The sequence below is a fragment of the Anas platyrhynchos genome, chromosome 19, assembly GCF_047663525.1.
Source record: "Anas platyrhynchos isolate ZD024472 breed Pekin duck chromosome 19, IASCAAS_PekinDuck_T2T, whole genome shotgun sequence".
NCBI classification, from domain to species: Eukaryota; Metazoa; Chordata; class Aves; order Anseriformes; family Anatidae; genus Anas; species Anas platyrhynchos.
Window position 1 is genome coordinate 3,462,021 of NC_092605.1, and position 22,178 is coordinate 3,484,198.

Below are 22,178 nucleotides of genomic sequence, written 5' to 3' on the forward strand. Positions count from 1 at the left end.
AGCCCAGTCCTGGTGCCCTGGTGGGAACTGCTGGCGGTGTGAGTGCTGCATGAGATGAGCAGCAGTGGAAAATCCATCTGAGTGTTTTAGCCTAAATACGTTTGCATTGAAGCAGAGGGGGGGAAAAAAGAGACTGAGGCCCAAAATGTGTATTTCTAATTGATTATATGCATGGCTGCTGGGGACCTCTTACACTGTAATGGTTAATTATGTCACTGGCTGCATGCACTGCAGCCTCTATTTGTATTGTATTCAAATAACCCTGCCCGGTGCCCAGGCAGCTAATATAGCAGATTACCTTTCTGGAGAAAAATGGGATTGGTTTCGTTTGCTTCTTTCTTTTGCGTTGCATTGTTTTCTTTATATCACTTTAAAAAAGAGAAAAGAAAAATTATGAACTTCAGCCAATTACTGCATTAAAATAATGTCCCTGACAGAACATGATGAACATCCAGGTCTAACCTGCTTCTTGCAGCTGTGTGATTTCCCTGGTAATTCCCTGCTGATCAGCTCCACCCCAGGGAGCCTCCTCCTGGGGGGCTGTGTGGGGACCGCCCCAGGAGGGCATCACCTCTTCTGCCCCCTTTTTCCAGCACAGGACCCGTGCTGCTGACCGAGTGCCCTCTCTGTCCTTCCTGGCCATCCCCAATGGATTTACTGCCTTTAGTCCTCAAATGCGAATGAAAGGTGTCTGAGAGGCATTTTCTGTATTAGGCTTCACCACATGGCTGGAAAAAAATCAAAACTTACACACCTGCATCAGCTTTTGTTATTGCTGTAAATCAAAACAGAGCTCAACAAGCCAGAGCACACGGCTCCATTGACTTCAAACCAGCTATCTAGCCAACACCTCCTCCGCATCTCATATCTCACTTTATTCTGAATTATTCCATCAGGATATTTATGCTTCACTAGGTAAGGACGTGGCGGGCAGAGATGTGACACGCTGCAGCAAGAGTGCTGGGAACCAGGGAAGCGTGGTTGAGGTAAAAGCAATGTATGGGCAAAGTCGTGCAGAAGCTGTGACCAAGTATTTATTAGAGACTGCATTTATTAGACTTGTAATTAATGAATTGCTTTTGTTTTTTTCCTGCTGGGAGACCTCAGGGGTGCCTTCCCTTGGGGCCACACCATGGAGCTGCTGCCCTGCTCTGCTGCCGCAGCCAGTACGGGCCAGAGGAGCTCCCCAAAGCCCTGTGCAAGAGGAGCTCCAGGGCCAAATTTGTCACTTGCCCCTAAGCCTCCTGTGCTGCAGTGGCAGCACACCCAGCAGCAATCACCTGCTGGTGCATGGCAGGGGGCACCTGCATGGCCTGTGACCCCCTTCTAGTCCTCCCCGCTGGGACTGAGGAAGTGTCCCATCGCTGGATACCCAGACAGAGCCATGTCCTTATTCCCAGCTCCGCCGTTAATTTTCTGTATTCTGGCTGAATCACTCAGTCTGGCGAAGGTTTCCAGGGCCCACAGCATCTGCCCCTTTGTCCCTCTCTCCTTTAGCCCTGGCTTTCTCCCTGCCCTGGCCTGAGTCCTGCCAAGTTGGCTTTCTCCGGCATGCTGGCTTTCTGCCCACCAATCCTCCCTGTTGTCTGCCATGTCCTCGGATGTGGCTTTGTGTGACACTGGTGGCAGCAGCCAGATTTCCCTTTCCCAGTTCCCAGACGAGTGTGTCCTAGGCAGCGCAGCCCTCCCCACACTGCTGGTCCCAGCCCAGGGGGTCCTGGAGTGCACGGAGGGGCAGGGGCAATGCTGGGTCCCCGATGGAGGGGCTGGGGACAGATGGGGAGGAGGGAGAAGGGATGGAGGGAAAGGAAAAGAAGGGGGAAGAAGGGATAGGGGAAAAAAAAAAAAAAAGGATGAGGGGGGGGAAAATTACAGGCGGTGGGGTAAAAGGAAAGGGAGAAAGGGGATGGAAGGATGAAGAAGGAGGGATAGAGGGGAGGGAGAAAAAGGAATAGAGGGGAGGGAGGGAGGGAGGTGGAAGGAAGGATGGAGAGCGGGAAGGAGGGATGGAGGGAGGGGGAGTGGAGAAGGAGGGATGGAGGGAGGGGGAGTGGAGAAGGAGGGAGGGGAAGGAGGGAGGGATGGCTGGAGGAAGAGACGGAGGGAGGGAGGAGGGGAGGGAAAGGGGGCACGGAGGGAGGGAGGGAGGTGGGCTGGCCCCGCCGGCGCCATGTGATGCCCTCCCCTCCTCTCCCCGGGCTCTCCCGGCACGGCACGGCACGGAGCAGCCCCGGGGCCGGTGAGTGCCGGGGATGGGGGCACCGGGAGGGGGGAATGGGGGAACACGGGGGTGATTGGGGACACGGAGGGCATGGGGACACGGGGGGACCCTTCCCATGCCGCCCCTGGTGGGCACTGGGGCGCACAGCCCTGCGCCCTTCGCGGGGCTCCCCGCGTTGGGTGGGAAAACCAAAAAGTTTAATGCCGAGCAGAAGGCTGGGGGGGGGCTGGGGGTGGGGATCGGGTACGGGCGGCAGGTTGTAGGGGATCGGTACCATTATTTTCCCCATCCCCGTCGGGGTGGGAGCTGTCCCTCCGGAGCTCCCCGGGGGCTCAGACCCTGCTGCGGGGGCTGTGCCGGGGGTCCTGGCACCCACAAGGTGCCCGCAGCCTTATGTGCCCTCCTGCCTGGCTCTGGCCCAGCAGCGATGGGACCTTTGGGTGGCACACGAGCCCCGTCTGAAAGCCCCACGGTGGACTTAGCACGCCACAAACCTATAAACCCAGGCTCTTTACCCCAGTGCTGCTTCTCTTCCAGGCTGAGCAGGGACACGGGGATGCTGTGAGCATCCCTGGGCTTCACCCAAGACTTTTGGACATTGATCTGGGGGAAAGAAGTGTGTTTTTCACAGGGAATATAAAATCCACTGGAAGTCGTGGGCTGCCAGTGGTTTCCAGTGCAGCAACCCCCTTGGAGAGGGCAGTGTGAATTCACGTGAGGCTACGTGACATAAATCTGACCTGGTTGTTAAGTGAAGTAAAGTAGAGGGGGAAAAAAATTGCTGGATCATGGGTTGCCATATGAACAAGCGAATGGGGATGTGAAGCCAGTCTTCACTTCTCCTCACACCACTTATTCATATCCAGCGAAAGGTGGTGACACATGAAATGTGATATTTCAGCCACCAGAGCAGTGAGCAGAGAGGGTTTCTGACACGCAGCTTGGCTGTTGATTAATTGCTTGGCATTTGGTGAAACTTCATCAGCCCCCGACGTGTGGCACTTTTGGGGTTGTGGCTTCCAGGCGTGATACAGCAGGAGGCTCCCTGGTGGTGTCCCAAGCCCAAAGGGTCTGACTTGTCCCCATCGCTGTCCTTCACACACCCCAGCCTCCTTGGGGCAGAGGGCACCGGGCTGGTAGGTGGCCTGCATGGTGCAGGCAAGCCTTGGGAAGGGCAGCGAGGGCATTGAGGTCACTGGAAGCAGCACAGCTCCAGCAAGGGCACTGGAAAGCAGAACTGGAGCTGAGTTCTGCGCAGTAACAGCAGGTGCCGGTGGCGTGACCCCAGCAGGCAGCTTAGATAGGGGACCATCCCCCTGTCTCCATCTCATCTGCCCACCAATTTCATGTGCTGCTGAATTTTAGGGGCAGTTTCAAAACCTTCATGAGCCACAGAAAAAGCCAAAGGGCTGGGGGTGGCTCCCAGCAGCCTGTCTCGCTGCCGTCTCACCTTCCTCTCGTCCAATGTGCGGCAGTTCCCTGTGGCATCCAGGGACAGGGAAGGTTCTGTGCGCTTGCTTCTCCTGTTCTTGTATTTCTGTAGCTGCTGAATATATTCAGTGAGCTGAATGAATCCCCATCTGGCAGCATCTGTCCTGCAACATTTGCAGCTTCAGCTTCTGTTATGGAGAGGGAAGGGAATAGAAGATAAGAAAGGGAAATAATTCACAAGCCCACAGAGGCTTTAGCAGTATCGGCGAGCTGTGATCTGCGCAAGTGTACAGCTACAGAAAGCACCGGGAGCTTTTTCATAAGCCAGCTGGAAAGATTTAAAGCCCTGGTTTCAGGGTGGCATTTTTTAAATAATTAGGTGATAGAGCCTAGGTCCTGGTTTCAAAAGTTACCTGTGAGTCTTAATCTTGCTGCAATTAAAGGAGGTTTGGGTTCCAGGTGTGTTCTGGGAATGCGATTTGGAATAAAGTCACATCAATTTTTACTGCTGCTCAGCCACAAGATTCTGACATTTACAGTAAAATATTTACTGGGAACATGGGATTTGTCCAAGAGCCAAGCTAATGCATTGTCAGGCTCAGAAAATGTGCTGTTACAGGTGAGTGAGGTTTGTAGCCGGTCCCTTTGGGGGATGGGACTTGCTGCTTTTCCTTTATTATAAAGATTTATCGCTGCTCACTGGTGAAAAATCTTGCTGGAGTGGTGCTCAGGGCCGCACTGAGGGGGCGTTGTGTGGGCAGATGGCAAGCACTGACCCAGGATAACTCGCAGGTGATCCATTTTCCCACTCTGTGCAGGGCCAGTGCTCCTGGGAAAATCCACATCCACGGGGACCAGTCAGCAAGGATCAGGGATGGCAGAGCTGGGAGCACGGCAGGTTGAGGCTTCCCACCTGGTGGCAATCAGGAAGTTGGGTGGAGAAGGGAGGGAGGTCTCTGAGCAGGTTCAGCTATTAAAGGCAGAGGGCAAACTCAAAATCAGCAGCAGAGGCTGGTGCCGTAACGTCAGGCCTAGGTGAGATGTTCCCACTGGTGTGCCGTGGATTAGGAGGAGATGAAGCTTCACCTAGTGGAGAATTAGAAAAGAGGGAAAAAGGCAAAAAAACAAAATCACCACCCATTGCTTACACACATGCAGATCAGAAGAGTTTTCCAGTGTTCCTGTTCCCAGGACAAAGTCACTCAGCGGGTGCTGTGTCCCATGCAAAAGCTTTGCCCTCGGCATTGCCAAAGTGCCCAACCTGAGCAGTGTCTTTGCTTTTGTTTCTTGCCATCCTCGGCCCTGCTCTTATCCCTGGTTCCTGCTGCTGTGGCAGCTCGGCTGTGGTGGCTCTCGGGGGGATGTTCAGAGCAGCACTGACCTGATGGTTGGTAGAAAATGGTCCTCTCTCCCAGCTACGTTGGGACACCCTGGAAGAAGCAAGGCAGCAAACCTGACCTAGGAAACTGGGTGACTTGGAAAGTTGCACTAAGTCGTCCTGATGCTGGAGCTGCTGCTTGGAAGCAGCTTTCCCTCCAGCAGTATGGAGATGGTGGGCTACAGGCAGGAAGCAAATCTGCACAAAACTGCCCTTTTTCCAAGCGAAGTGGGGATGGCTGAAGAGGAAAGCGACCTCCCTGGGTCACTGCCGTGTGTGCCGACTGTCCTACAGTAACCTGCAAAACACCCTTCAGACTGAACAGAGTAGAAAACATCAGATCATGCAGAGGTGGAGGAGAGGCGCTGCAGGAACAAGCGGTGATGTTACGGAGGGAGCGTTTGGACAGGAGCAGGGTGCAGGTGAAGACCACCTCCATGCACTCAGACCAAGTTTCACCTGCTGGAGGTGCTGGCCACGGAGGGGTGACACCAAGCCTCTCCCCCAGCTGCTCCCACGGATGTCGACCCCAGGCTGGGCTGGGCCCCCCCAGCCCCGCTCCTCCAGCCCCACTGCTGCTGCCTGGGCGCAGGCTGCTGTGTCCTGCGTGGTTTTTCCCTATCCTCTCTGCTGGGTGTTCAGCTACAGCCCGGCACTGGCAATGAATTTTTGCTAAAATCAGAGCATTGGAAAGCTTGCCACCAACAGATGTGGTGTAAATGATTATTATTTTCTTCATTATCACATAACCTCCTTATTAAACCCAACAAGCCACGCAAGGCAAAGACCTTCCCTGTGTGAAGACGGGACCAAACTTCTGCAGCAGCTCCGTGGCTGAACGTGAGGACTTGTACACCCAGACAACACCCCAGGTGTATCAGAAACTGGGTCCTGAATTCCTCAGTATTTGGTAACCAGGTTTAATGACAGCTGCTAACGGCCTTTCAGATGGTCATCCGAGGTGTGGATATTGCAGCCCTCCTCTTTCTTTATGGGATGTTTCGGAACTCGGAGGCTTTGTGGCAAAGCTGGGACAGGCAGGTCTCTGCAGCCAGCACGCACACAGCCTGCGCATCGCACCACTGCCTGCAGCCTTCCTCGCTCAGAGGTGAAAATGGTGCTTGGGGGATTCCTTGCTTTGTCTCACTTATCGTATGGAAAATATCCACAGGAGCCGTGCAGCCGTGGGCGCTGCGGAGGAGAGCTGCGTGTCGGGGAGCTCCCGCAGCTGCCTGTGCAGGTACCGGGATCGCCTCTCCCAGCACAGGCACGGGGGAGGCAGAAGATTTGCTCCTGATGCTATTTTTTCCTCCCAGCGCTGCTTAATTTAGCTCAGGCTGTCACACACTGCCATTAAGGGGAGAAAAAGGAAACGGGGGTGCTGGCCCCGCTCCGCTCAGCAGCGGCTGGAACCTGGGCTCGTACCTGGGGCTTGTCCTCAGATGTCCTGCAGCAGTAAAAGCTCATAGCCCAGGGAAGCTTCCTGCAGTCGTGTTCATAACTCATGGTGCCTGCAGGGTAGAGGGAAAACCTTACACTGGTATGTGCTCTCTGTCCATACCCACCTCAGTTTAAAACATGTATATCTTACGGAAAAGGTGCCCAAGATCTGCAGCTGCATGACCTGCCTTGCTGCTGGAAGGACACAGAGACACTGAAAAGCTGTCATATGCAAGGAAGAGATTTCTTCTCCTCTTTTTAATACACAAGACTGTTGCAGGATTTCATACCATCCTAAATGACAAGTGCAAGTGAACACAAACCAACTGTTAGAGATCCAGTATTTCACCCCGGTCCCGCGGTGAGCTGGATGCCCATGGCTGAGCCAGCTGCTCTGCCCCAGCGGCTGTGTATGCAGGAGATCACGTTGCCATCATTTATCTGTGCTGCTGCCTTTCCTCAGGCTCCATCCGTGCCAGCCAAGGTGAGCTGAGGGGAGCACCAAGCTGAAGCCAGAAGAGGGTCACAGGATCATCAGGTTGCATCAATTGCACCCTGTGATTTATGGCATGCAGAAGTTAATGGGCAAGCACAGCTCCACATGACACTGCAGTGAGATTTCTGCTCATCTTATAGCAAAGTCCCCAGCTGATCTGCTTTGCAGTGCTAAATATCCCCGCTTTGTAGCTCTTTGTAGAGGATAGAAGCCAGTGGTTTGGGTCGTGTCCCCAACGGGGAGCACTGACACAGTGCAGTGGGTGACTAATGGGTGCCAGCTTTCATATGCAGGGGGTGGAAGGGTGTTGGGAAGGGTCCAGTAAGGAAAGGTGTCAGTTATTGCTAATGATAGAAACTTTGAAAGTGTATATACACACCGTTTGTTCCTCAAGAACAGGAGTTGAGTGCATGGGCAATATTCCAAGCTCTGTGCTTCACCTCCTATTTCCCTCCTGAGAAACACATTTCATGTGCTGCTTTCCTACAAAACCACAGGGTCGGAGCTGCAAGACCTGCCTGCCATCTGCCTGTCCCCGTGTCCCAGCCTTGTGCCACCCTCATGTGAGTAAGTTCGGGGCAGAGAGCCTCTCCTGTGGCCCCAGACCTTCACCAAAGCCTCACTGTGTCCAGCTGCTCCCGAGCACCGTGCAGCCAAAGCACTGGCTGGGGCCCCCTCCTCGCTGCGAGCTCCCCTCCTGCTCTGCCAGCACCTGAGCTCAGAAGCAAACATCGCTGATTTTCCCCTTGTGACAACATTGCTTCGGCTGGTGTTAAAAGAGGTAAGAGCTGTAAAAAGCAGAGGAGAAATGAGGCACGCGGGCGCTGCCGCTAGCAGGGAGGAGATGCTCGGTGGGAGGTTTTGGGGGGTGAATATTTGTGGGTTCTGAAAGACTGAGTGAATGAGTGTGTGCAGACGGGCTGTGCTGGGGCCGGGGGGGCTGTTCGGTCGATGGTTTTATTTGTTGGAAGTCGCTGGCATCATCCAAAGCCATTAGTGTGAATGAGCTGGAACAGAGCCAGCGCTTCAGCGAGCGTGGCGGCGCGGGCACGGCGGAGGCGGCCGTTTCGGGAAAGCATCTGGTTAGAGGTCTGGGGCTGGGAGGTAAATCTCAGCTGCTGCTCCTGTGACCTTGGGAATATCGTTTTATCTCCTTGTCTATGGTTCTCAAGCCGAAGGTGGGCTCAGCTGCAAATCTGGTCCACACAGAAAGGGCAGTTAAAAGACAAATCCTCAGTAACCCCATCATAAAATTTGTCACTGGTGACCATTAACAGTGTGTGGCAGCCGCAGATTTTAATCCTAATTGTTTTTCAGGTGTTCCTTGTGTCTGATGACAAGCAAAAAATCGATAGGATTATCAGTGGTGGGACTTAAGCTAGACTTTAACTCATAACCAGTCTTCCCCATTTTTTTTTTTATTTTTTTTTTTTTAACAAACAAACAACTCTCTTAAGAGCCTGTGAGCCCAGCGTGCTTGATTGAGTCAATGCTTGTGTTTCTACCCCGCTGTAATGGCTATGCACCGTGCCGGGCTGGCAGCGCAGCACCACTGTTTGCAGCCAAGGGAAGCTTTCAAGTCCAGTATTGATTCTTTTGAAGTTTATGGCTGCTGGATAGAGCAGTTACTAGCGTTTGTTCACACTGCCATGAGCTGGACTGCTTCATTTCTTAATATCGGGCTAAACCTCCTCCACATCTAGAAGATTTATTTCTGTACTTATTTTTTCCAATATGCAATTTCTTTCTCAGAAACTGAGCCGACACATTTCTTTGTGACACTAATGCAGCTCTGTAAAGCTGCCTTATATATTTATGCCCTCCTTTACAATACGTGTCGTGAGATCTGTGCTGTGGCCGGGCTCACGCAGAGCACCAGCGTGGGGCCACATGCCCTGCGAGCTCAGTGGCCACCACTATGTGGTTGCACCACCACCTTCCTACTGCATTAGGGTCACAGATGACCAGGTGAGGCTTTGGGGCATTAGCCCAGAGGGAGCAGCATGGTGCTGGGCAGCACAAGGGCTAGTGACCACCCGTGCCTGGCTGCCCCCACGTTCACAGCTGTGAGCAGTGGGGTTTGAGCGAGCCCCTCTCCATGACCTATTTGTTCTTGCCCACGCTGTGGCCTGCACTGCGTCCTGAGGAGCAGATCGTGCTACTTGAAGGCCCTTTATTTTTAGCCAGCCCAGTTTTCTTGTCACAGCTTGGTGGGCGCTGCTCTTTTCAGTTCAGCTCCGCCGCAGCTTGCTCTCCTCTTGTGCCATTCCCCGGCGCTCTTTGTACATCTCTCACACACTCAGTGGGTTTCCTATCCCCTTTTCTCCAGGTTTCATTCCTCCTCCTTTGTGTTCTCCTCTCCCACCGCTCCAGATCCATGGCTTAACTCCGAGCTGCCTCTGCCTCTGGCTTGCAGCGGGGCTGTTAGGATCCCAGCACCCCGCTGCAAACCAAGCCTTCCCTCCAATAACCTGGGCTGCGCTTCCCCGCGCCGCAAATGTCAGGAAAATTAGAAATGGTGCTCTAGCCTCCTGGAAATCAATAGCTGCCTGCTTGGCCTGGCTCAGCCCTGCTCTTTCTCCCCTCACCCAGGTGAGAAGGGAGCGCTGTTACACTGAACTCACCAGCAGAGAGGTATTGATACGGCTCCTCCAGCCCAGGCAGCTCAACGGTGACATTTACTTTTCCCAGCCCCTCCACATAGCCCAGGGCAGCGACCTGTACTGAGTTGGAGCAGTGAGGGCTGGGCTCGGAAATCAGGATCAGGACAACATTTTCTACCTGTGACCACAGAGCAGGATTCAAAGTCGCTGTTGGACCTGGGTGGCTGCAAAGCCAACGCTCACTTTGGTTTCTGCAGGGCTCAGTCCCAGCAAGGGGCATGTGCACTCCCCATCAGATGCTGTGGCTCCAAGACAAAAAGAAATTCATTATGAGGCCTGCAGGCTACACTGCAGGCTGCCTTTAACATTTCCTGGGCTACCACAAGGAGGCATAATGTGGCTGAAGGAGCAGGAACCATTCTCAGGTCCTGCTTCTTGGACATCTTGGTGGTGATATTAATTTAAATTTAAAATACAGATACTGTTGGAAGCCGAACAGCATCACCTTTTCATCTGTATGAAGCATTGCACAAATTGTAAAGGTTACCAGGAACTAAATCCCTGCTGAAAACCAAGCCAGCTTCTCTTTTTGTCCTTGAAAAATCTTTCTCTTGGGGCCCAGCTAATTCCAGCACCACTGGACGGGGGGAAGCGCTGTGCTGGGGGCACCGTCCCTGCCTCCCCGGCCCCCTCTTCATCAGCCTTGATTTTATTTGCCAGCTCGGCAGTAATAAGTATTGCTCTCTAATGAACCCGTGATTACATGGAAATTGAAGTGTGAGAGTGAAAAGAAATGAGGCAATTGAGAGGCGTGATTCTGCTGCCTGAGCCCTCTTCCTGCTGCTAGCGTCACCCCAATGACCAATATAAATGATGCCAAACCAGTCTATTTCCTAATCCCTGCTGTTGGTAGACAGCAAAGGAGTCACGTATGTATCTATTTCCCTCTGAATGGCTTTATTTGGATTTTCACATACTCCCTACTTTTATTTTTGGTGCCTTATTAACAACAACAACAACAAAATAAGTGCAGTAAGGACCTTTTTTTGATGATACATGAGCCAAGAATAGATTCCAGCTCCTTTTACCATTTTGGCATCGAAATGCCAAGAGGGATGAGGCATCCTGTAGTAAACACTGCTCGTTTTGATGTGGCAACTAGAAAATATGGTCACAAGTTAGGGAGGAGAACAGTTGAGCCAGAGGATCTGCGTTTTGCGTGGTCGCATTGTTGGACCTGTGCAGGGCTGGGAAAGGACACATTCCCATCCAGTAAAGCACTAGAGTGGTGTCCTATCTACTGCAGCTTTATGGCAGCCCATTCCCTTGACAGTGAGGTTCTATTTGCTGCTGAACAATCAAGGTGCAGTGCTACCTTTGCAGGATGTGCTTCTCTGCCCCAGAACTTCTTTTTCTTCCTTAGCTGCTGCCTACTTGTTCCTCAGGAAAAAGAAAGAAGGAAGAAAAAAAAAAAAAAGAGAGAAGAAGGAAAAAAGCTCTGGGCTTCTCCTCAGTGCACCTTGTGCAGACAGCAGCGTGTGCCTGGCTTGAAAGGGACATTGTGGCAGGGACACGGAGCTGAAGGTAAATAGGACTAAAAAGGACCCTATGTCCCCACCACAGCACCTCTACCAGCCTGAGGGCTGTGCCCATCTGCTGCCGTGCCCAGCCTGTGGACAGAACACAAATACCCACAGTCACTGCTGGGAACACGTCCTGGATTTCTTGAGCTGGAGAAAACAAATAACAACATTAAAAATGAGCCTCTTTAGCAAAGGCAAAGGTGGAGAGCTTGCAGGAGCAGGAGCATTTGCTTGGGCTGTCTGTAAGTGACAGCACTCCCCTTCCCGTAGGTCGGTACCTTCTGGGAAGCAGCTCGGTGTGAACGTAGGAAGAGCCAAATCCTTGATTTCAGATGGGAGAGGACTGTCAGAGCGGCTGCAGCGCTTGAGGGTGCAAGTACATCTGCTTCCTACTGAGATGTACTTGTCTGCTTTGCCCTCGGTGCGGTATGTGATAATAAAAGCCTCTCTCCTTCCCTCTCGAGCTCTCCCAAGACTTTGAAACCTCCCAGCAGCACTCCCAGCTTTTCTCTCCCTGTCCCTGCCCAGCAAGGTGGAGGTGCAGGCAGGGCTGTGTGTAGGACCAGCTGCAGGGGTGTATGTGTATGGGGGCTACCCAGGGGTGTGTGCTGCAAGAGCTGAGCTCCCCAAAAGAGCCCAGCTTGCTGCTGCTCCGAAATAGCTGTCAGAGCATCGTCTGCTTCTGGGAGGGAACAATGGCAGAGCAGCATCTTCAGAGGCTTTCAAGTGTGAAAGTGCAAGCTGTGAGGATTTTTGGCGTCTCTGCGAGTCACTGTAAGTATTGATACCTTTACAGCAGAGGTGCAAGAAAAATCCAGTCTGCTCATCCACCCAGGTGTGTCGGCGCAGCAAGCACTGCCATCTCGGCTCCTACCCTCTGGCTCCCATCCTTTTTGCCACAGCGACAGCAGCAGGACCTCCTTTCCAAGCCAGCCTCATCCCCAAAACAGCTCCATCCCCAGCACCTGCTGTGGCACTGAGCACAGGGCGTGCATGCAGACAGCAGCGAGTTATTCCTGCATGGGCTCAAAACCTGGCACCTGGGGAGATGCACGACACAGCGTGCCTCAGCTCTGCTACTTAGCCATCATTATTTGGGAATGGCTGTTCAAGTGCTGTGTTTGCTCAGGCGGGCTCTGCCTTCCCTGCCACGCTGTCGGGTGCAGTGAGTGGAAGCTGTGCTTGGCTCCGGGTCTGTCCTCAGCCATCTCCCACTTGTTCCACAAAACTTCCCGCAGCAGGAACAAGGCCTGTGCCACTTTTAAAGGAATCTGCCCAAGGACAATGTGCCTTGTTGCTGCTGTGTTAAGTTTGGTGGCTTTGCTGTCCAGCCAGACTTTTTTTCCTTATTGTCTGCAGCGCTGAACAAGATGTGCCTTAGAAAATAAACACAACCCACATTTATTCGTGTCATCGTTATAAAAGCAGTCAACAGTGCTATCTGCCTTGTTCCCCTCCCCAGAACACCATCTCGCTCACACATCCTTTCCTTCTTGCTCTTATTCCTCCAGTCTTTCATTAGCGTGTCTTTTCCCCTTGCATCCCTCATTATTAATTATACTTCTCTGCTGCACCCGAAGTGCAATTTCTGGTGATGCTTTATCAGCCTGCAAGGCACTGTGAGAACTGCTAACTTCCACAAATTAGCAAAAATTAAAGAATTAAAAACTAGTGAAAATGAAAGAAAAAAGGAATATTCCACCCATAAGCAAAGTAGGGACTGAGGGAAGGTTTTCTGCTTCCTTTCTTCATGCTTGCCCAGAGCCTGGCTGCAGCATCTTGGCCCCATTTCCCCATCTCCCCCGAAGCACCAGCTCCACTTGTGCCTGTTCAGCCTGTGCCCAGCTGACACTGGCACTTGTGGCTTTTTACCCTAGAAGAGGAAAAATAGCAGTATCGTGGGGACACTGTGGTGACCTGAGCTGTGCAGGAGCATGTGTCGTTTGGGCAGTGATCTTGATGATGTCTTAACGTGGTGCCCCAGCAGTTCCTGTGCCAAGGCGCAGGAAGCTTATGCTGCCCCTGTTGCAGGAGCTCTTGGACACTGAGGTTTGGCTAAACCCAGGGCGAGAAGCAGGGCCTGAGGTTGAGCAGCCACTGGCCTCAACCCAACTGCTGCTGCCAGCTGCTTGCAGCCAGCCCCCGGCTCCACAAACCCACCAGCCTACGTGGGCAGGGCGCAGCCAGGGGTGGGATGCAGTTCACTCATTCCCCAACCATCAGAGCCCCCTGTGATTTGTTTAATGGCTTATTTCAGCTCCACCTACGTCAAAGGCAGAGGGCAAAGCTTTGGACACTTCTGTTCTCCCACGGAATCGGTGGACGCCAGTGACCCCAGCCCCTCTCCCCGCGGCGTTGCCCCCTCCATGCTTTTGGGGATGAGTGCATGCGGCAGGAAGGCTCTGACCCTGCTCAGCAGCGTGTTCGCCGTCTGCGGCCTCGGCCTCCTGGGCATCTCCGTCAGTACTGACTACTGGCTCTACCTGGAGGAGGGCATCGTCCAGCCCCAGAACCAGACGGCCGAAATCAAGCTGTCACTGCATGCAGGGCTCTGGAGGGTCTGCTTCCTGGCAGGTATGGCTTCCTGACCCAAAACATCCCCTGCTGGGGCAGCGTTTGCTGCTTGTCATGGGGAAGGGCTGGGGGAAGCTGGCTTTGGAGAGGTTTGTGCCCGTTTTGCTTCCAGAGTCAGGCACAGCCCCTGCAAGTGCTGCAGTCACCCCATGGCTGGCTGGAGCAGCCGGATGGATGAATCTGCCGTTCACTGCATGCAGGCACTGGGATGATTTGTTGCTGCAGTGCAGGACCCTGCTGCCCACGAGGCAGCAGCCCTGCAACCCCTCGCTCCCTCCATCCATCCCAGAATCTGGGCAGCTGCTCAAATCTCTTCTTTGTCCCTGTGACATTGGGATTCAGGTCAGATGAAACGTCTCCTCCGCTCGTGCTGGTTTTGATGAAGCAGTTTGGCTGAGGGGACGGAGCTGGACAAAACGCAGTGAATTGAAGTTTCAGGCTGACAGATCCAAAATGTCATGGGGTTGCAGCCACTGCTTTGGGAAGCTGGGAGGAGATGAACAAATTCATCCCAAGCTCATTGGACAGGGCAGTGTGAGAGGAAGGATTTTATTCACCATGCTGTTCAGTGTGCCATATGCACTGAAATTAATCTTAAAGGCACCCTTCCCCCCCCCATCCCGAAAACAAGCAGATACGCAGACTGCAGGCCTGACTCGGTCTCTGTTTGCTGCAGGTGAGGAGCGTGGCCGGTGCTTCACTATAGAATACGTCATGCCCATGAACATCCAGCTGACATCCGAATCCACAGTCAATGTCCTGAGTAAGTGATTCTGTGGGGTCTTTACATCCTGTAAGGCATCTAAAGGTTGTTATCTCCCAGTAAATCCCTTTGTGCCATTGCTGAACACTCTCCATCCACCCACCCATGCACCCACATCAACCTGGCAGCAAGGCAGGACCCTGGGGCCCTGACCTGTCCTCTGCTCCTCTCCCACCAGAGATGATCCGCTCTGCCACCCCCTTCCCTCTGGTCAGCCTCTTCTTCATGTTCATCGGCTTCATCCTGAGCAACATCGGCCACGTCCGCCCACACCGGACCATCCTCGCCTTCGTGTCGGGGATATTCTTCATCCTGTCGGGTGAGTAGTGCTGAGCAAAGTGCTCCTCGGAAAACCCTTGGGCATGGAGGATGCTCTCTGGCTTGTGGCGAGGTGGTAACAGAAACTTCAAACTCCTCAGATAGGATGTTTCTTCACGAGCCAAGAGGGTGTTTTATTTATGTGATCATGCGAGTGTTAAACAAATAGCTGTGACAGCCGAGCTCTGAAGCCAGCTCCTGGCTGTGCACAGGGAGCGTGGGAGGACACGCTCAAGCACGTAACGCTCTGACTGACATGGGAGAAGTGCCCTGGGTGAGCTCTGCGGGAAAGCAGCCTCCTTCCCTGGTTATTTCAAGCCCCCTTCCACAGTTTTACATTTTCACCTGCCACTCTGCTCCTAAAGGCAGCTGCTGCTTCACCACCTTCATCCCTGGAGTGTTTCTCACTGCCTTCCTCCGTGCTTTCTCCCCAGGTCTGTCCCTGGTGGTGGGGCTGGTCCTCTACATATCCAGCATTAATGACGAGATGCTCAACAGGACCAAGGACTCAGAAACATTCTTCAATTACAAATATGGCTGGTCGTTTGCATTCTCTGCCATCTCCTTCCTTCTCACAGAGGTACTGGTGGCTCTGGGACATCCCTGTAATGAGCTTTGTCTGTTTTAGATTTAGAGCTTAGTGATATGGTTTAGTGGAGGACTTGTTAGTGTTAGGTCAGAGGTTGGACTAGGTGATCTTGAGGTCTCTTCCAACCTCGATCATTCTGTGATTCTGTACATATAATGGGGCACATGCCTGGAGCAGTGAGGGGACGGCTGATCATGATTTGATGCGGTATGTGAAAGGAGAGGAGCAGGAGATGGGCTTGGGCCTCCACGTTTACTGTAGGGCCCCGTGGCACAGAGCAGGGGAGCAACTTTCCTCGTGAGCACTTGCGAGCCATCAGCAGGGCAAAGAGAGCCATCTGTTTTTATTCTCTCCCCTCCAGAGCGCCGGGGTGATGTCCGTGTACCTGTTCATGAAGCGATACACCGCCGAGGACATTTACCGGCCTCACCCTGGCTTCTACCGGCCCCGCCTGAGCAACTGCTCCGACTACTCGGGGCAGTTCTTGCACCCGGATGCATGGGCACGGGGTCGCAGCCCATCGGACATCTCCAGCGAGGCTTCTCTGCAGATGAACAGCAGCTACCCAGCTCTGCTCAAGTGCCCCGACTACGACCAGATGTCCTCATCCCCGTGCTGAGCATCGCCTCCCCTGTGCCTCCCCGGGCCCACCAGCCGATGGTCACTGTCCTGACTCCACTCATCATTTTTAGGCCTCTCTTTCAGGGCAATTCTCTATTTATAGGAGTGTAAATATAACCATAGAGATTGGTTATATAACCAACGATGTAACCTAGGGAATTGGGATATTTTCTTTTCTTTGTTGGTCTCTTTTTTTTTTTATTATTTATTCTTCCCTACATAACTGAAATGTCTCCAAAGCCCTCTTCTTCCAGCACTTCCCACTGAGCAAACAGCAGTTCTGCCTGAGGGACAAATCCAGGGCTGGACTCCAGCGCAGAAAAAAAAAGAATATAAAGTAGAACTAGGAAAAAAACAAGTGTATTTTTTTGGTTTAGGTAGGCTGCAAAAGTTTGTGCATTTGGCTTTCATTTAATTGTAGATTCACTGGCCTCAGCACCAGCAGGCCTAAAAGATCTGTGTAAATTTCCAAGACATAGTCATCACTAGAAAAATAAGAATTTTGTCTTGATTCGATGTTTACTGGTCAATACCTCTCGTTGCTGGATATCACTTTTAACCAGGCTGCAATGGGAAATAGCCATCTTTCTCGACTATACCTCAGCAGGCTCAGATCCAAGCAGGTTGGGTTTTCTCAGTGGCCATTTGCAAAGTGTCACTTCCCCATCCCACATGGGCCAGAGGCACTGCAGCCAGGGGTGCCCGTGCTGCTGGGGTGGCTCAGGCACCCACATCTCCTCCACCATCCCATTGATGAGGTCTGAAGAGTGACTGGGAGGATTTCAGTGCAGGGTTGAGTGGAAAACTACCTAAAACCTTCCCATAGGAAACAGGCACAGAATTTAGGAAAATCACAGCCATCTGAGCGAGGCCCTGCAAGTTATTTCAGTGAAAGGCAAGACTCCAAACTGGTGTGAAGTGACACAGCTGAAATTAATGGCACTAGTCCACAATAGCAAAGTAGTTAGTCTATGTCTTACTTTTGCAGGAAAAAAATGCAATTTTAGCTGCTTTTTTTGTGTGTATGTGTGTGCGTATGGAACTTATTTTGAGGTTTAAGTTTTAAGCTGTCATATGATGCACTTTGGTCCTAGAAGACTGACCGCTGCCAGGCTGAGAGCATCCATCAGACAGGGCAGGGGACAACAGCGTGGCGCTCCCTCACGTGCTCTGTGCCAGCTGCAAGCTCATCGCCTCGCAGAAGGAGCTTCCTCCAACCTTGAGTTCTGGTCTTGTTATTTTGAGCCTTTCTGAACATTTCCGTTGTGCAAAACAAAACCCTCTGGGGATTCTTGGTATATTTGAGCTGGTTTTGTCTTACTGTAATTAAAACAAATAGAATATACGCACGCATTTTTGACCTCATTTGTAGCATACTGTTTAATGAATATTTGCATTGCTTTATTATTAGTTGTTATTCACATGAACTACTCCAAAGTTGGATCCAAGTCTTGAGCAGCAGCCGCTATCTGCATTGATGCTGACACCTGTCCTGTGGACCTCGCTGTAAGAGTATATCCAGCCAGACCTCGAACATGACAATGTGTTCTCCAGTGCCTTCAGATAAGCAAGTAAAGTCATCTAGCATCTTCTACTCCTGATTTGCTAAGTTATAAAACCAGGGCAGTTTTCCGTGAATACAGTTACGCTTATCCCTACTCTTTGTACTTCCCCCACGTGTCTGCGTCCTCATACTAAAACCATGAGCGTGCTGTGAGGGATTAGCTGCCAGGAAGGGCCAAGCGTGGGGGCACAACGTGTCCGCATGCTTCTGGTGCAGTCCCACTGCCAGTAGGAAGGATGGTTTCAGTCTAGTTTGTTTGCTGGGCTTGGTGTTATGGCTTGACAGTGCCTCAAAGGTTTCTGCCTTTGCATATTCCTTTTGATGGGTCCCTTATATTTCATCTCATCTTGGAAGGGAGACCTTCGGCACTGCACAGATGCAGAATTACATCGCTGCTGCCCAGGGGCACGTGGGCTGTCCCAGCTGGCTGCCTCCCCATGTGGGCACGCTGCTCAGCGTGGTTAATCCTTCCCCAGCATCCTGGGACATCCCTGTCCCGCTGTGGAGCTTTCCTTTGTAGTGATTAAATACAGAATTACTCACTTTAAAGCATCTGCCTACACAAACAGAAGGCATGGAAGAACCTCACGTGTTCCTCGAGGCCCTAGAGGGTTTAGCAGAGCCTAGGAGCGAATTAGAAAAGTAATTATTTTAATTCGCTGAGGAGGTTGTCATCATCTGGCTCCATTTGTGAGCCTGGGAGTTCACACATTTACCTGGTGAGCATGAGCCCTTCATAAGCACAGGACTGTGGTCAGAAATTTGTCAAAAGTGGTTGTTTGCTCAGCAAATGCTGTGTTTGGATAGGAAACCTTGATCCTTGGGGAAGCCCTTGATCCTTGATCCTTGGGGTGGGTGTTGCTGCCCACATGCTGGTCGATGCCATCTCAGGGAACATGAACAAGGCATGGCTGGTGGGGCAAGTGAGCCACAGAACCTGTGGCTGGTGTGCTCCAGGGCAATAAGTGCCAAAATATAACATGAGTACCCAGGGGAGATGCCTATTCATCATTTGACCACCTCACCCTACCTTAATCTCTGTTATACCACATCCTCAAATAATTCCACTTGCCTTGGTCTCTCTCCCACCCTAATTTCTGTGCCAGCCTCACACTGTCCTGTGTCTGTCTCTTGAACTGCAGTAAGTGAAAAGCAAGGGTTGGGGATAAGCTAGCATTTAAATTAGAGATTTAACACCTACAGGACTGGGGTGCTTAAAGTCAAACCTCCGCTGCTGTACCCCAGCAGGATGAGCCAAACTGCTCACAGGGATGCGGGAAGGTAATTGCTCTTGTGATGTTTCGTAGAGAACTGTCTGCACTCCTTGAAGAAAAAAAATCTTATGTTTTGCATGAACAACATGGGTATCAGACCCTTTGTGCACATAGCCGTTGGTACTTGAACCATAATATTACAGCAAATTACTGGGATTAAAGGCTAAAAAAACGCCAGTGCTGCCTGATCCACACCCAGCTCACTGTGTTCCCTGCCCCTGCTGAACTCTGCAGCTTCCCCATGGAATCAGAATCCCAGGATTACATGTTTCTGGCCAGTATCTCCTGGGCAGTGGAAGCTCCCCTCTCCCAGCATACAGGCTTTGCTCCTGCCCCTTGCCACCAAGGTGTCCCTACACCCCAGGTGTAATGGGGCTCAGCAGTGAGCAGCTCAGGCAGCTGTTAGCAGAGGCCTAAAAAACCTCATTGATTTGTGGGGAGAGGATACAAGAGGTTCACTAGAGACCAGTTGTGAGCAATAATTAAGCAGCTGGGAATAACGAGGCTGTGCTGGGGCGTGCTCTGCTTCATTTGCTGCTCTAGCAGCTTATAGCTCCAGAGCTCCTTTTTGTGCAGTGGAAGAAGTATCTACATGTATGTAGATATATAAAGATGTGGCTGAAATACCCTCCGGTGCTGTTCTCTTGCACCTGCATGTGCCAGTGGACATGGAGAGCCACTGGGGAGGTTAAGGTAAGGCAGGAACTCCAAGCCTGCAGGAGTGCAGACCAGGCACCCTGCTGGGTTGGCTGCTTGTGAAGCTGTTGCTATGGGGTGGGGAGGTTTGGACAAGTTTTGGAGCAGCCCAGCCCTGCTCTGATGCATGAAGTCGTTGCTGTAGCAAGCCCAGGGAGAGTGAACTCCAGCCAAACTTGCTGCTGTCTCCACAGAAGCAGGGCTGGGGACCTGAGCCCTTACATCCACATTGACCAGCCCTGAAAGGACTGTGCTGGGGTGGGTTTCAGCCAAGCTTCACTGTGGCAGGGTGAGGAGCTGGCCTGGGAACACTGTGTGCAGGTTGGAGGCTTCCAGTGGAGAAAGCCCTGCTTGTGAGCCCTTGTTCTTCTGCCTTATAAATGCTATTTGTCAGCATTGTGTATGCATTTTCCCAAACACGAGTTAGCCCCATGGGCTATTCAAGGTATGCTAAGAAATTAAATAGCCTTGTTCCTCCCTGCTGTTAGCTTGTTAATGATGCAGAACTGATGTGTGTGTGGTGGGAGCGCTGTGTGAGCAGACAAACAGCCACCCAGGTCAATGGCCCTCCACTAATAAGGGAAGAAGAAGTAATTGAGAGTATTTGTTTTTCCTTTCTTCTGTCCTTATGGGATGTATTTATTTCAGAATAAAAATAAATAAATAAAATGAGATAGGAGTCTGACATCATGCCTGACTAGAAGCAGCAGCATTTTCCTCCCCACTTTCACAGTTTCACGGCCTCCTGCTGGGCTCTTCCATACCCCTCTGCAGCATCGCTCGCTGCACGTGATAAAGTTGTGAGATGTGGGGTGGAGAGGAGGGTGTCCCCAGCACCCTGAGTGCCCAGCAGTGCCACTTGTGCCCCGCTGTGGTCAGGGTGCTCTGCTGACCTCTCCCTCTGCACCGCAGGTCTTTTGTCTGTCACTATTGTGTGGCTATCAAACTGCACCCTGTTCCCATGGATACAGTACCTTATAGAAAGGGAAGATCTGCCTCTTTGCTTTCTTTTTGTGTAAGGTTTTATATACCTGACATTCTGGATCATGAGGACCTCAGTGGGCAGCAGTCATAATGGGCAGGCGATCACCCTGCATGTCTTTGGTTGTAAACCGGGATGCAACAATTTTAAAGGACTGGAGAGTTTGCTCCTGATGGTGTGGGATTGCTAATCACCCAGCCCTCCCCTGGGGCTGCAGGTGTGTGCCATACCTGCAGGTCATGTTGATTTGTGGCAGGGTCCTCTGATAACCATGTCCCCAGCTCATTTTGGGTGGCATGAGGAAGAACCTTTAGGCAGTCAGCTGTGTTGGATTGTGCCACGAAGGTGAGCCCAGAGTAAACATGAAGAGGTCGTGATGCTGTCTGCATCCCTGACCTGGTTGCCAATGCTAGTGCAGGTCAGAGCAGCTCTGGTCGTGTGCCAACCTCCTCCCTTTCTCTTGTTTTCACACCACTTCATCCTTGAGCCTCTGGCCAATTCACTTTGTAGGGGGGAAAATGAATTTATTATTATCTACAGATTATTTGCAGCAGTATTTCAACCAAAAGGTTAGCCCCACTTGGCTGTATTGCAGACTCCAGTCCCGAGGGCTGTACTTGATAAATATCTTGGCTCTACCAGGATGCTTTCAAGCCCTGGGCAATCTGTACCACAGTGCTCTGCAGGCTCTGTCCAGCATTTTTATTTGAACAATCTCAGAAATCCCTAAACCTCACCCCTCTCTCCACTTCCACTGAAAGGTGGATTATTCCCATGCAAGTTGTGATTTATATGCCTTGAAAATACACAATGCCAGCATTCTGGTTTATTCCCCAATAAGCCATCATTTTTGACATCGGCTCCCAATAAATCTTCTGGCTGTGATGAGATGCAGCTGCTTTTAATCTTTAATGTTCAGGCAGAATGCATTCTTTTTTTTCTGAAAGGAAAACCACGTGTGAGGGTGCAGAGGAGGTGCTGGGTGGCTCCTGCAGCTGCGTAAGCTCAGGTTGCTGTAGCTCAGGCTGCTCACAGGGCTGCATAAGCCAGCCTATTTGCTCAAGCCAGGCTTGCTTGGTTTCTGTTTAAATTGCTCGTTTTGGAGCAAAGTCCACATTGCCTTAACTAGTACCAGTGACCATCAAGCACCTGTAAATCTGCAAATCACAGAATATCCTGAGTTGGAAGGGACCTACAAGGATCAATGAGTCCAACACCTGGCTCCACGCAGGACCACCCAAAAATCAGACCATGTGTCTGAGAGTGTTGTCCAAATGTTTCTTGAACTCTGACAGGGTCGGTGCTTTGACCACATCCCTGGGGAGCCTGTCCCAGTGCCCAGCCACCCTCTGGGTGCAGAACCTTTCCCTAACCCTTAACTTGACCCTCCTCTGTCCCAGCTCCGTGCTGCTCCCTCAGGTCCTGTCGCTGTCCCCAGAGAGCAGAGCTCAGCGCCAGCCCCTCTGCTCCCTGTGAGGGAGCTGCAGGCCGCCATGAGGCCTCCCCTCGGCCTGCTCTGCTCTGGGGTGAACAAACCAAATGACCTCAGTTACTCCTCTCGTCTTCTACTCTAGACCCTTTACCATCTTTGTAGCCCTGCTTTGGACACTCTCTAGTAGTTTTAAGTTCTTCTTATACTGTGGTG

At 51.9% G+C, this 22,178-nt stretch overlaps 1 protein-coding gene across 3 annotated transcripts; it reads left to right on the forward strand.

Moving 5' to 3' along the window:
* Nucleotides 1-2,114: 2,114 nt before the first annotated feature.
* Nucleotides 2,115-17,370, forward strand: CACNG5 (calcium voltage-gated channel auxiliary subunit gamma 5). Of its 3 annotated transcripts, none has more exons than XM_072025726.1 (7): nt 2,115-2,239; nt 7,464-7,747; nt 13,410-13,726; nt 14,403-14,489; nt 14,668-14,808; nt 15,242-15,387; nt 15,758-17,370. In XM_072025726.1, the coding sequence occupies exons 3-7, from the start codon at nt 13,519-13,521 to the stop codon at nt 16,013-16,015; spliced, it is 840 nt and encodes a 279-aa protein (XP_071881827.1). In that variant the 5' UTR covers nt 2,115-2,239; nt 7,464-7,747; nt 13,410-13,518; the 3' UTR covers nt 16,016-17,370. The 3 variants fall into 3 exon arrangements, with proteins under 3 accessions (XP_071881827.1, XP_005016153.2, XP_071881828.1); XM_005016096.6 differs by lacking the exon at nt 2,115-2,239 and adding an exon at nt 4,409-6,954; XM_072025727.1 differs by lacking the exons at nt 2,115-2,239; nt 7,464-7,747 and adding an exon at nt 7,862-11,153.
* Nucleotides 17,371-22,178: the final 4,808 nt, after the last annotated feature.